This window comes from Salvelinus namaycush, chromosome 2 (assembly GCF_016432855.1).
Source record: "Salvelinus namaycush isolate Seneca chromosome 2, SaNama_1.0, whole genome shotgun sequence".
NCBI classification, from domain to species: Eukaryota; Metazoa; Chordata; class Actinopteri; order Salmoniformes; family Salmonidae; genus Salvelinus; species Salvelinus namaycush.
In genome coordinates, this window is record NC_052308.1 from 68,097,070 (window position 1) to 68,112,111 (window position 15,042).

A 15,042-nucleotide genomic window follows, 5' to 3' on the forward strand; every position below is an offset into this window, starting at 1 on the left:
TAACTCTGTGTTGTTGTTTGTGTCGCACTGCTTTGCTTTATCTTGGCCAGGTGGCAGTTGTAAATGAGAACTTGTTCTCAACTAGCCTACCTGGTTAAATAAAGGTGAAATAAAAAATGTTTAAAACATTGAGGGATTGGTAGTTGTCCTGGCACCCCACTGCCAGGTCTCTGACCTCCTCCCTATAGGCTGTCTCATCGTTGTCGGTGCAGGACAACATTGTGTGCCCTTGAGCAAGGCAATTAACCCTAATTGCTCCTGTAAGTTGCTCTGGATAAGACGCTCAATGTAAATTTACTCTCACATATCTCTGATATAAAAAGCTCCAATAAGTTGATTTAGAAATCTTAATACTCTAATTATTATGTCAATTGATGCGCATATACTTGAAATGAATGTTTTTTGTTGTTGTGTTTGTCTCTCCCTCTCTAGCTCTCTGAAATCTTGCTTAGCGCCCTCAACCAAAACCTGGTCCAGTTCACCCTTCGGCCTGGGGTCCAGGTCACAGTATACGCTGCACATTTGTCAGCAGGTAAGTGTCTGCATCTCTTCGAATACAAATACCTACATTTTGTTTGTGTTTGCTCGGTGTATTGAGGATAACTGGGTCTTTTTAATGACTATATAGATGGATAGAGATAGTTCTAGATAGAAATAGAGAGCCAGGGCCCGTATTCACAAAGTGTCTCAAAATAGGACTGTTGATCTAGGATCAGTTTTGCATTTTAGATCATAACAAATAAGATTATATGGAAAGGAAGGACCTGATCCTAGATCAGCACTCCTGCACTAAGACTCTTTGTGAATACAGGCCCAGGAGGTCTATTTCCTGCCCAGCGACTAACACCCCCCCAACCCTGTTGTCTGATTGGCTCCCATCATGTAGCTACACAGAGACATTCAGAGAGTGAGCATCGTTACAAGTATGTGTGCCTCTTCCTTTTGGGGATGCTGCTACTGTCCTAGGGGCTTATAAGATAAAGAGTAAGAGAAGTCAATAAATACTTACCGTATCAAAAACGTAATCACAATACAATTTTATATTTTTTTATAAATTATTTTATTGTTATGTTATGTTATGTTTTGTATTTTATTAATTAGTAGGTGTCACTTTTCATGTTGACTTCTTAAACACATGATTTACTTGTTCTCTATGGAAACTGTTTGGAATTTAATGTATACTGTACTGTGTGACTCTTGTCTCCCACCTCTACAGCGCCCCTAGTGGACACGAGTGAGAACCACAGCGGCTCGGCCATGCTGATGCTGCTGTCGGTTGTGGTTCTGGGTTTGGCGATATTTGTCGTCTACAAATTCAAAAGGTACAGTGCTCATGATATACTGTAGAGATGATCTCTATAACCCATATCTGGTTGTAAGTTGCCAGGACGTTGGGAGAATGTTACTAACCAAGTGGGAAAGTTCCTGAGTGTTGACGAAACATTTTGAATTGGCTAGGACACTGAGGAGTGATCTATGATCTCACTGTTCGACTAGGGTCTAATCCCACTTCTGACACCAATTGTGAGCTATGAGCTACATTATAATTATGGTTATACATCAGAAAGGACATTGGGGAAAATTACTAACCAAATGGGAGTTACTGAGTGTCTAGACATTTGGCATTTAACAAAAATACTGTCTATCAAACGTCTATTTGAAAACTTTCAGTTTCAAGGGAGAAATGGCTTATCTCTTTCAACTTTCTTAGAATCCTTTTGTCGAGGCATTTTCTCTGTCCGCAAATGAAATGCCAGTCAGCCTTCAGGCATTATCAATATTTAGCCCTTTGAGCTTTGCTAGTTGACCTTTCTGAAATGTTAAATTATTTCCGTCCACCTTGGTACAGTTCTGTGTGAAAGGGCAGTAGGGGTCAATGAGACGAGATCTACAGAGAGAAACAGAAGAGGGAGAGAAAGAGCGAAAGCCAAACAACGCATAGGTCTTACAACATAAATGTGTTTATACAGTAGAATGTTTAATTGCCTTTTTTTATAATATTGGATTTTTTGTGTTCCCTTTTTTTGAATCAAATACAAACATATACATACGAACAGCAACTTACAGACACACACAAACAACGACTACAACTCCTCTGCCCAGACCCTCTGCCTTCCAAAAGCATACAGTATAATCCTATTTTACATACAAATATATACAAAATTAGACATAAGGCCGCAAGGCATCGAAACAAAGCATTTAAGTCAACTGGGTATATCTCCTGGGTTCGGCTACACATTATTGGGTTGTAAAGAGGAGCATCAGAATGATTTGGTCCCCGAGGCAGGCAATCCCTCTCCCATTTTATTAGTCTGGCAAATGTCTTTATCCCCCGTCTCATTGTAAATCTTTCCTCAAGGAAGATCCCAGGCCTCAACGTCTATGCGCAGATGCAGAACGAAAAAGAACAAGAAATGATCCCGAGTCCAGTAAGTCCGACGGAAAGCACCCTGGTGTCCCCGAACACTCCGAGGGAGCTGGTGACTTCTCCGGCGCTTATGGACGCAGAGTTGAACACACGGCCCATCGGTGAATAAATACGCCACTTTTATTAAAAAATATATTATTTTTTTTACTGTAGTTTTACTAAGTCTAGTACTACAAATTTTATTTCACTTTGACTGCAATTTCTTGTCATATAATTAAATTTTGTTCCATCGCTTTCACATACTATATCGGTTGCCATGAAGATAATCTCTTGTCATTCACATAAGAGACTTTCACTGAGGTTTTGATTAATAAATTGATAGCCCCATTCCACTCTAGGTTTGAGCAAGAGCCTCATTCATTGTGGAGAAATGTGACTTAACTCATACTGACTGGAATGTCTTCTGACATCTTTTCTCATGTCTCTGTCTCCCATCATTTTCTCCTTTTAAAGGATGCATCAAACCTCACGCACATGTCAAGTTCTCAACGGAACTCCCCACGTACATCAACGTTTAAAAACTCTTCGGACAACTCCGAAAACAGCGACTCCATTCTGTGTCATGGACTTTTTGAATCATTTGAGCGGACACAATGGTTTTGAGCTTTATACCTGTGCATGTTGGACTTTACTGACTTTGCTGACACTTACTGTGCTCTGTGAAAACCAGAAGAAACTGTATACAGGTTTTTTTTTTATACATAATATATGTCTATCCAATAAAAAATAATTTTTGATGAAATGTATTTATACAAAGTCAAGTACATAACTACAAATGGAAAGCCAGCATGATCTAAAGAAAAAAATGCATAAAAAACAACACTCTTGGTTAGCTTTCTGTAAGTGTCTTACATCCTTTTTCGCTACTGTGTGTCGCTAACAGAGGTGGTACACTATTTATTCATAAGAACATACTTTAAAGTATATAATTGAATTTAAAATCACATTTATTTTGTAAATCATGAATGTCTGTGATATTTGTGTATTTTAATAACAAATTGCAAACTGAAAAACGATATCAATTATTAATACAACCATTTTGTTTCCGTTCCGATCACTGTCTCACGAAAAGCTGATTATGGCACAATACACTTTTGTACTAAAATGTTTTGTTTTTGCTTACAATGTAATAATTCGAAGACAGATACAGGGTTTGGTTGTCTCGATTTGGTGATTTTATTGAACTTTTCTGTTAATCTCTACACTATGAGCTATATTTAACGAGAAACACTAGTTGTATGACACTTTGTTTTTTCCCCAATGTAATAGCTTGCCTGAGAAACATGGTGCTAGCCTGCTACCATGGTAGGGACTTCAAGATAAACCAATGTAGATTCATTAAGTTTTCAGTTCCCTCTGACACCATGCATTAGTTACACTTGATTTCATAGAAGAGAAATGGGCAGAAGACAGTTATTTCGGGGGCATCAAAATCAGTCAATATCCTCTCAAAGTAACCTTTTTTCCCGAAGTTAACTGGAGGTTGCGAAAGTTAAAATGAAAAACAGCTACTTTAAGATGAAATAGTGGAGCGGAGCTCTAGTGGAGCGTTCAGAGCGAAAAAAGAGTGGACTGCCTTTTATGGCAAGACACACCAGGGCATTGAAATAGGGAGAACAGAACAGAACTGCAAGTCTAGTCGGGAATTTAGTTAATGCAGCCAGTCAAGCTCAATGCTGGTTAAGGTTGGTGACACATTTAGGCTAATGTCACCCAGTCTCGGCCCCGTGTTCTCCATCTCTGTAGCGTATTGTACCCCCTTTCAAGAACCAAAGGAAGTAGAGCGCAGATGGTAGGGTACATGGATGGTTAACTTGTTTTGAGAAGCAGGGTTGGACGCAGTCGAACCCCGAAGTGTTGTTCTGACAGACGTGATTGTTTGGTTGATGGTTATGGCATTTCAGAAGACCCTTATTGTCATTCCATAAAGACAATTATGGAGGGAAAATTGTTATGTTTCTGGAATCTTCATATAACCATTATTCTACTGTAGCTGGACAGTGATGCTAAAATATTCCAAGTGACTTGAACTATGTAGCATACATATTGTATACACACACACGAACACCCACCCACCAACACACAACCTAGAATGTACAGTACCAGTCAAGTTTGGACACACCTACTCATTCAAGGGTTTTTCTTAATTTTTTACTATTTTCTACAAAGTATTGATGTCTTCAATATTATTATACAATCATGTAACCAAGAAAGTGTTAAACGAATCAATGTATTTTATATTTGAGATTCTTCAAAGTAGCCATCCTTTGCCTTGATGACAGCTTTGCGCTCTTGGCATTCTCTCAACCAGCTTCACCTGGAATGCTTTTCCAACAGTCTTGAAGGAGTTCCCACATATGCTAAGCACTTTATGGCTGCTTTTCCTTCACTCTGCGGTCCAACTCATTCCAAACCATCTCAATTGGGTTGAGGTCGAGTGATTATGGAGGCCAGGTCATCTGATGAGGCACTCCATCACTCTCTTTCTTGGTCAAATAGCCCTTACACAGCCTGGAGGTGTGTTTTGGGTCATTGACCTGTTGAAAAACAAATGATAGTCCCACTAAGCGCAAACCAGATTGGATGGTGTATCGCTGCAGAATGCTGTGGTAGCCATGTTGGTTAAGTATGCCTTGAATTCTAAATAAATCACAGACAGTGTCACCAGCAAAGCACCATCACACCACCACCTCCATGCTTCACGGTGGGAACCACACATGTGGAGATCATCCGTTCACCTACTCTGCGTCTCACAAAGACATGGCGGTATGAACAGAAAATATCAAATTTGGATTAATCAGACCAAAGAACACATTTCCACCAGTCTGATGTCCATTGCTCATGTCTCATGGCTCAAGCAAGTCTCTTCTTATTGGTGTCCTTTACTAGTGGTTTCTTTGCAGCAATTTAACCACGAAGGCCTGATTCACAGTCTCCTCTGAACAGTTGATGTTGAGATGTGTCTGCTACTTGAACTCTGAAGCATTTATTTGGGCTGCAATTTCTGAGGCTGGTAACTCTAACGAACTTATCCTCTGCAGCAGAAGTAACTCTGGGTCTTCCTTTCCTGTGACGGTCCTCATGAGAGCCAGTTTCATGATGGTTTTTGAGACTGCACTTGAAGAAACTTTCAAAGTTCTGGAAATGTTCCGCATTGACTGACCTTCAGGTCTTAAAGTAATGATGGACTGTCGTTTCTCTTTGCTTATTTGAGTTGTTCTTGCCATAATATGGACTTGGTTTTTTACCAATCTTCTATATACAACCCCTACCTTTGTCACAACACAACTGATTGGCTCAAACTCAGGAAAGAAGGAAAGGAAAGAAATTCTACAAATGAACTTTTAACAAGGCACACCTGTTAATTGAAATTAATTCCAGGTGACTACCTCATGAATCTGGGTGTGAGAATGCCAAGAGTGTTCAAAGCTGTCATCAAGGCAAAGGGTTGCTACTTTGAAGAATCTCAAATATATAATATATTTTGAGTTTAACACTTTTTTTGGTTACCACATGATTCCACGTGTTATTTCATAGTTTTGATGTCTACACTATTATTCTACAATGTAGAAAATAGTAAAAATAAAGAAAAACCCTTGAATGAGTAGGTGTGTCCAAACTTTTGACTGGTGTACTGTAAATCGAGAAAGAAACAGGACAATGTTCATGTCTATGACCTTAGAAATAAGAGGTATTTTCACATAGATATGGACTGGACTAACTCATTGTTACATTGCAATCTTCCAATAGTGTTTCATAACAAAGCTTCTTAGATATATAAAAAATACAGCCCATCCTCCGGTTTAAACATGTATATTTGAGGCTGCATGCTAGTACTATTTTAAATAACAAACCTAATTTAATCTTCTGTTTATTTTGTTTTATTTTTTACTTACAAGTCAACAAGAACATAGGCATTTCCTCAGAAAGAATACTATAAAGTTGCTATTTTATGTATATCAAAAACTATGACATTGTAACAGCTTTTGGCTAATGTTTTAACAAATGACTGGTTGAACTACAGAATATATAACTCCATCAGAGCAGCAGGAAACTCTAGCAATATGACCCTATATTTACTCCTGATTATCATCACATTAAAGGATTTAAGAGACTTTTCTGAGTGAATGGTCTCTTTAACATAAGTCTTCGAATAACAAGCTTTCGTGCTCCATATAAGTATTTTGACCTATAGAACAATGGCGGAGCTCTCAGAACCACCCCTTAGGCAATATTCAGCTGAGAACGAATCCACCGGCCCACCCTGGCTCAAGTTAAGCACCTTCTGCATTTGAATCCTTCAGGTTCACATATGGAGGCAGACAGGTGGAACTTCCTGGAAGCTCTGCTGGCAAGTGATAGGGAAACTCTGGGCCGGGATGTTCAGACATATTGTGATGTCACAGGACAGGATGTTATAACATACTGTGATGTCACAGGACAGGAATCCAAGGTGTGGCCTGGGCTGTATACGAACGACAGACTAGCTAGAGTAAGAAACGGGCATGTCCAGTTCTCAACAGCCTGAATGTCTTGTTTAAGCAGTTCTAATATGGACACCGTAAAACCTTGTTTAACATCTGAAACAAGGTCTGATTTCTACCAGTGAAACCAGCAGTATGGTGTCCATTTTAGGACATTATCCAGATGTGTGAAGGCATTAAAAGGAAACCAGCAGACACTCACACTTCACAAGGACTTGATTTTGTTCATCCCTAAGCTATAACTTCGCTCTCTTCCCCCATAGAGTTAGTGAGATTATTTTTGTAGACAGAGTTTTATTACTGTAAAGCTTTTATATAAAAATACAAAAGTTTAGGTGAACAATGTTTTTTGTTTTGACCTTAAATGTGCTGTGTGTAATTGTTTTATGCATTTACAATCATATTTATTAAATGGAAAGAAAGTTGATGTTAACAGTGTTTTCATTTTCTTACAATATTTGTAAAAAAAATACTATGTATTTGAGGAAGTTATATTCAACCTATAAAGAAAATTCGAATCAAACAGGTGTTGGTATTTTCTTATCCAGGCATACATGACAAATACATTGACAAATGTTGCATTTACCTTTACATGCATACTTGGTAAATACAATGACAAATGTATTTTCTCATATGCATACTTCGAGAGATAAATACATTGAAGTACAGTATGTGTAGTAGATGTGACTTAGCATCTCATAAGTGATTCCAGTAATGGTATACTTGATAATATGTCAACTTTAAGTAATAGCACAAACCTTACCATGCATAAAGCACTCAATATAGCCTATTCTTTTATCACAACAATGACTTCACGATAAAATCCTCATCACGCTCCCTGTCCGGTGAGGGTATCTGAGGCAACATAACGCAAGAGTGGTGATAATTCTGACGGTAATACAGAACCCTGTGTCCCTAACAAAGGGTTAATGGGAGAGAGAGAGATGGAGAAAGAGAGCAAGCGATGGAGAGAGTGACAGAAAGAGAGAGGGAGAAAGGAGATGATCGAGCGATAGAAGAGACCGATGGAGAAGAGAAAGGGATAGAGATATGGAGGGAGGGAGAGAGAGCGATGTAGGTGAGAGAGAAAGCCTGAGAGGGGGAGAGGGAGAGCAGAATGGAGAAAAAGAGAAATAACAATGGAAAGAGAGACAGAGACCAGAAAAGTAACGTCCGGAGCCATTAGTGATGCATGGTGACGCTGCATCAGACTGACTTGAGGGAGTCTTTAATCGTTCAAAGTCAGATCAGGGCCGGTGCCCTGGGAGACGGAGGGGAGATTAACCAAAGATCAATGCCAACAGGGGGCCAGCCCAGTGCTCCCTACTGCTGCTCCTGACATCTCAAGGAAATGGACTGCAGTGCCCCCAGACACCCAGCAGCCAGAGCACACAACACAGCACAGTGTAGCCCTGCTGCTGATATAGGGCTGGTATTATTAGACTGAAGGAGAGATACAGACACAGAGAAAGGCGTTTAACACTGTTGAAGTAAAACATGCGATGATGACGTTCAACTTGCAATGCCAATATTAGCAAGCGAGAGAGAGAAAAGGAAAGCAGTGAGACACAGGGGTAGCCAACTCTGCCTCTGACGTGTACACTTAAACACTTCTCCTCTAGCCTCCTGTTAAATCACCTGACTCTACGAGAGAGAAGAGAGAGAATGGCATCAAACACTGAAGTTAATCATGTGATTGCATTTCTAGTGTGCTTTGACTTCAATGGTTCTTCACCCAAGGAACATGATACCTACAGTGCCTTGTAAAACTATTCACCCCCTTGGCATTTTTCCTATTTTGTTGCCTTACAACCTGGAATTAAAATAGATTTTCTGGGGGTGTGTATCATTTGATTTACACAACATGCTTACCACTTTGAAGATTTTTTATTGTGAAACAAACAAGAAATAAGACCAAAAAACTGAAAACTCGAGCGTGCATAACTATTCACCCCCCCAAAGTCAATACTTTGTAGAGCCACCTTTTGCAGAAATTACAGCTGCAAGTCTCTTGGGATATGTCTCTATAAGCTTGGAACATCTAGCCACTGTGATTTTTGCCCATTCTTCAAGGCAAAACTGCTCCAGCTCCTTCAAGTTGGATGGGTTCCTGCTGGTGTACAGCAATCTTTAAGTCATACCACAAATTCTCAATTGGATTGAGGTCTGGGCTTTGACTAGGCCATTCCAAGACATTTAAATGTTTCCCCTTAAACCACTCAAGTGTTGCTTTAGCAGTATGCTTAGGGTCATTGTCCTGCTGGAAGGTGAACCTCCATCCCAGTCTCAAATCTCTCTTTGTTGCCTCTCTGATTAATGCCCTCCTTGCCTGGTCCGTGAGTTTTGGTGGGCGGCTCTCTCTTGGCAGGTTTGTTGTGGTGCCATATTCTTTAAGTTGTTGGATTTATGGATTTAATAATGGATTTAATTGGTGCTCTGTGGGATGTTCAAAGTTTCTGATATTTTTTTATAACCCAACCTTGATCTGTACTTCTCCACAACTTTGTCCCTGACCTGTTTGGAGAGCTCCTTGGTCTTCATGGTGCCGCTTGCTTGGTGGTGCCCCTTGCTTAGTGGTGTTGCAGACTCTGGGGCCTTTCAGAATTGGTGTATATACTCAGATCATGTGACAGATCATGTGACACTTAGATTGCACACAGGTGGACTTTATTTAATGAATTATGTAACTTCTGAAGGTAATTGGTTGCACCGGATCTTATTTAGTGGCTTCATAGCAAAGGAGGTTAATGCATATGCACTTTATTTATTTATATATATTTTTTTTAAATTTGAAATATATATATTTTTTTTTTCACTTCACAAATTTGGACTATTTTGTGTATGTCCATTACATGAAATCCAAATAAAAATCCATTTAAATTGCAGATTGTAATGCAACAAAATAGGAAAAACGCCAAGGGGGGTGAACACTTTTGCAAGGCACTGTACACATAGCGTTTGATCATTGATGATCAGTAATACATCGGTTTTAGCAATGACTGTAATCCTGGTCCCCTATCATCCCTTATAGAGTTAGCGCCACCCCTGATAATGTCAACTTCAATAGTCCATGATGTCATGTTGAGTTAAAGCCCAGACTTAAAGTCAGGGAGTCTAGCGCTGAAGAAAAGAAGACGTAATTGCTTGAAGAGAGAGGAGGTTTAAAGGGAAGGACAGGAGGAGGACAGGAGAGTGTGTGTGTTTCTGGTGGAACAGCGCCCTGGGTAATTAAAGCCCCTTCTTAGCCTTTACATCAATCAAAGACAAGGAACTACATAGTTATAACACAGTCCAGGAGCACACCCCCATTCTCATCGACAGGTCTGCAGTGGAGCAGGTTGAGAGCTTCAAGTTCCTTGGTATCCACATCACCAACAAACTAACTTGGTCCAAACACTACAAGACAGTCGCGAAGAGGGCACGACAAAATCTATCCCCCCTCAGCAGACTGAACATATTTGGCATGGGTCCTCAAATGCTCAAAAGGTTTTACAGCTGCACCATCGAGAGCATCCTGACTGGTTGTATCACTGCCTGGTATGGCAACTGCTCGGCCTCCGACCGCAAGACACTACAGAGGGTAGTGTGAACGGCCCAGTACATCACTGGGGCCAAGCTTCCTGCCATCCAGGACCTCTATACCAGGCGGTGTCAGAAGAAGGTCCTAAAAATTGTCAAAGACTCCAGCAACCCTAGTCATAGACTGTTCTCTCTGCTACCACACGGCTAGCGGTACTGGAGCGCCAAGTCTAGGTCCTAGAGGCTTCTAAACAGCTTCTACCCAAAAGCCATGACCCCTGAACACCTAATAAAATGGCTACCCAGACTGTTTGCATTCCCCCCACACTTTTACACCGCTGCTACTCTCTGTTGTTATCATCTATGCATAGTCACTTTAATAACTCTACCTACATGCATATATTACCTCAACTTACCGGTGCCCCTGCACATTGACTCTGTATCGGTACCCCCCTGAATATAGTCTTGCTATTGTTGTTTTACTGCTGCTCTTTAATTACTTGTTACTTTTATTTCTTATTCTTATCCTTATTTTTTTTAAGTGCATTGTTGGTTAGGGGCTCGTAAAGTAAGCATTTCACTGTAAGGTCTACACCTGTTGTATTCGGCGCATGTGACTAATAAAATTTGATTTGATTTGATATTCCTCTGAAGGCAACTCGAGAAGTAGCCCTTTCCTGCAGTCAAATGACCTAGTGGTCCCATGGATGGAATGTTATTCATGTTTTTCAGAATTTCATAAAACCCGCCAAAATTCTGGTGTTTCTATGTCAAACAGTTTTGTTATATTTCAGTCTTCAGTGATTTATATAAAGTGTAATATTGGGATGCAAACAATTTTTATTTTATTTTACCAGTTAAGTGGACCGAGAACATATTCTAATTTACAGCAACGACCTGGGGAATAGTTACAGGGGATCAATGAGACAATTGGAAGCTGGGAATGATTAGGTGGCCACGATGGTCAGATTGGGAATTTAGCCAGGGCACAGTGCCATGTGATCCTTAGTGACCACAGAGAGTCAGGATATCAATTTAAAGTCCCATCCAAAAGACAGCACTGTCATGACTGTCCTGTTGGGTGAGGGTCATACACCCCCCCCCCCCCCCCCCCATAAATACCAAAACTCTCTCTCTCCACTCTACAGAATGGACTTTTGGAAAGCCCTTTGTTGCCACAGAGAAAGACTCTACAGGATGGTAACATCAGAAAGTTGAACAATGAGACCATATTTCTGTAATGGAAGGGTCCATTGGTACTTCAAGAATATGATGTCAGATCAGTCATTGTTTTGGTAGATTGTTACTGATGATAGGACGACATAATTATATCTTTAAAAGTCTACACATTCTAGTTATCAGATTTACATCAAAATGTTGCAAAACTTATGTGATTAAACATTAAACTATTTGTGAGAAGATAAAATGTGATTTTAGCTTCTAAATGAGAGAATTGTTTCATAAGTAAACTTATGCTCAATCAGTAACCCCACCCATGGGAGCACAGACATTGGTTAGAAGGATGAAACACGCCCCTTCTCCTACCCAGTACAAAAGCCCCCGTAACGATCATTAACATTTAGTTCCAGAAATGTGAAGACTGCTGTCCGAACGTTAAAAAGGGCGAATTTCAACATGGAGGTGACGATCACCAAGCTGGAATGGTGAATTTCGACTAGACCAGCCAGAATACAGCACGAGCTGATTATGGAATCTCGGTATGAACTTTGAACTATTATTCACGAAAGAAGAAGTGATACATCCTAGATGTCGAGTTATCAGCTGCAGCTGTAAACATATGTGGCCTAGGAAAGGACAGACAATCTCCTAAGAACGACAGGGTACTTCAACGTATTCGCTCTACAACGCTACGACCAGAAAGATTCTTCAAAGGACAATGGCGATCTCTGCTGGGCAAACCAGTATTTCATCTTCGACCCTTCTATCGAAGCACAGCTCAGAGTAAATATATATCTTGCATTTTCCTTTTCCGAATGAGTGGTTATTAGAATGCGTACGATTCTGCATTTACAGAAGCATAGCTTCTCAAGGTCCAATAGAGACCCAATTCCTTTGTCCCTCAGTCTTCCCTCTCTTTCCTTCAAACCCAACCCCCTTCCTTTGTGTAACCAGCCGTCATATTGGGTTAGTTCATGATTTCATGACATGATTAGTAATCGATGTATGATCTATCCTGTGTATATACATGTCATTCTGTGTGATTAGTAAATAAATAATTAAGCCAATTTGTGTATTGCTGATTCAACTTGTTAGCCAGGGTTCGTGCAGATAACCTAGTACTTTACGACAATCAGAATGAGACTGAATGAGGTGACGATTAATAATTGACTACTATTGATACAAAAGGTCTTCAGATCTTTAAGAGAGTTTATTCGGAAGACAGCAGCTCTATAAACACTCTTCCGTGGTGCCGCATGTTATTAATGAGTTAATTGTTGCATGGTTTAATTCAATCACGTAATCAATTAAACGTTAGGTAATCAACTTGATAAAATAGCCTGTCATCTCATTTAATCAGTCAGAGACACAACAGCACCCTACACAGGGCAATGTCCCCAGTCACTGCCCTGAGATATTTTATTAAATCAGCGGAAAGAGTGCCTCCTACTGGCCCTCCAACACCACTTTCAGCAGCGTCTGGTCTCCAATCAAGGGACCAAGCAGGACCAACCCTGCTTAACTTCAGAGGCAAGCCAGCAGGAGGATGCAGAGTGGTATGCTTCTGACATGGTACAGGTTTCTTCTTTGTTTTAAGCCCATGTGAGGCGTATACTTTTGTTTCAAAGTTGATTTGTTTAGGACTACCAAGAAACACCCTGTGTGACTGATTTAGCACACTGCAGTAAAATGAATTACTTTACAGACAACAACCTGTATTACTGGTAGTGGTCGTTCCACATCAGTAGACTTCTCAGAAGGCTTATTCATCCTGTAACAACATTTACACCCAAAGATGCGTCTGATAAAAAGCAATAGCAGGACATGTCTTCTCTTCACTTTGAGCCAACATCTCAAAGTCTAGCAAACAAACACCACCCAGGAACTGTAGAAGTATATCACACAGTGAACCACTGAGGTTAGAAACGGGACCTCTAATACAGGGGTGCCAGCGTGCAGTGTAGCAGTAACAAACCAGCCATCCTCTCTCTATTAACTCCACATGATGGAGCCTGTGTCGTGTACTTTAGAGAGGGAGCTGGCTGTCCCTCGAGGAAGGAAGGAAGGAAGTAGGGAGGAGGAGGGAGGGCGAGTGAGGACACTGGTGAGGGAATGTCACTTTGGTCCTCTCCTCAGTGATTTGCATGCTCTAATATTAATTGTCATTGGAAATGCTTTATTTCAGTAAAGAGGGTTCCCTGAGGGGACACGTCTGCAGAGAGGCTTCAGAGCAGAGAGTTAGAGGGAGAAATGCCTTTGCTGGTAACCTTCTAAAGCAGCAGAGTGGAGAGGGACTGGTAAGAAGTGTGCAGACAGAAGCATGCACACATACATACACACAAACACATGCATTCCAAACAAACACACACACACACATATGAAACACAACGGCAATTTTCTTGGGAGAAGGGTTGTATATGAAAGGGAAACGTTCGCAGAAAGACAACACACACACAAACACACCAACACATACAAAGAATTCATTTTTTTGTTCTACTGATTACTCCTTCAATTCATTCTAGGGGCGTTCTGTGTATGCAATATTTTGAATGAAGACCAGGCTGCTACAATAGGCCTTTTGTTTTGACTACAGATGGTGTGTTTATCCATTGAGCTTACAATTAATGTGATTTGACGATGGTGTCCCTACAGGAGGCTCGACAAGGATTTGACAATACAACAGACACACACACACACACACACACACACACACACACACACACACACACACACACACACACACACACACACAGTAGGCCAGCTGTACGTAAACAGGCACACGGGCATGCATATGTGTACACCCTCCCATACACATGGCCGTGCACATACACACTCATACACACTCAAACACACAGACACACACGCACACACGCACACACACACACACAGTAGGCCAGCTGCACGTAAACAGGCACACACACATGCATACATGCACACCCTCCCACACACATGGTCGTGCACACTCATACACACTCAAACACTCACACACACACACACACACACACACACACTCCTCACCGCCTTCCTAAGATCATTAACATACAGTACCCGGGAGTTTAATGGTCTTACACGTTAATGTTCTCTCCTTGGAAGGGAAGCTTACAGCCAGGTAGTTAAAACTGAGTTCAATGAGGTTGGACTCTTTAGTTATTGGGCCATGGTGCTGAATACTGAATACACACACACACACACAACACACACACTCACTTTCTTGCATAATGATTGGTGAACTCATAATAGCTTCAGACACTTTTACGATAAGTACAACGGTAAAAATAAAAGACAGACAACATTCAGAGAAATAAAGGCAGTAGTCAATATGAAGCAGTTTATTGTGAGACTGTTTGCTTTTGGTATTTAAATGTTACTAGCAACTCAAACAAATATGAAGCCAAGATGCAGTGAGACTGACAGGTTTTCATTAGAATCCAC

The 15,042-nt window shown here is 40.6% G+C and overlaps 1 protein-coding gene and 1 long non-coding RNA gene across 2 annotated transcripts in view; both read left to right on the forward strand.

Moving 5' to 3' along the window:
• LOC120023098 (VPS10 domain-containing receptor SorCS1-like) overlaps window positions 1-2,483 on the forward strand; it is a gene marked incomplete at its 3' end in the record, with an annotated part of 162,957 nt that extends 160,474 nt beyond the window's left edge. Inside the window, exons 24-26 of the mRNA XM_038967072.1 lie at window positions 433-532; window positions 1,217-1,322; window positions 2,360-2,483. Of these exons, the coding sequence (XP_038823000.1) occupies window positions 433-532; window positions 1,217-1,322; window positions 2,360-2,483 (330 nt within the window). The remainder of the gene's footprint in view (window positions 1-432; window positions 533-1,216; window positions 1,323-2,359) is intronic.
• Window positions 2,484-2,489: 6 nt separating this feature from the next.
• LOC120028235 lies at window positions 2,490-3,221 on the forward strand. The gene is made up of 2 exons (XR_005473413.1): window positions 2,490-2,529; window positions 2,882-3,221. It is a non-coding gene; the product is annotated as an uncharacterized LOC120028235 (long non-coding RNA).
• The last annotated feature ends 11,821 nt before the right edge of the window (window positions 3,222-15,042 follow it).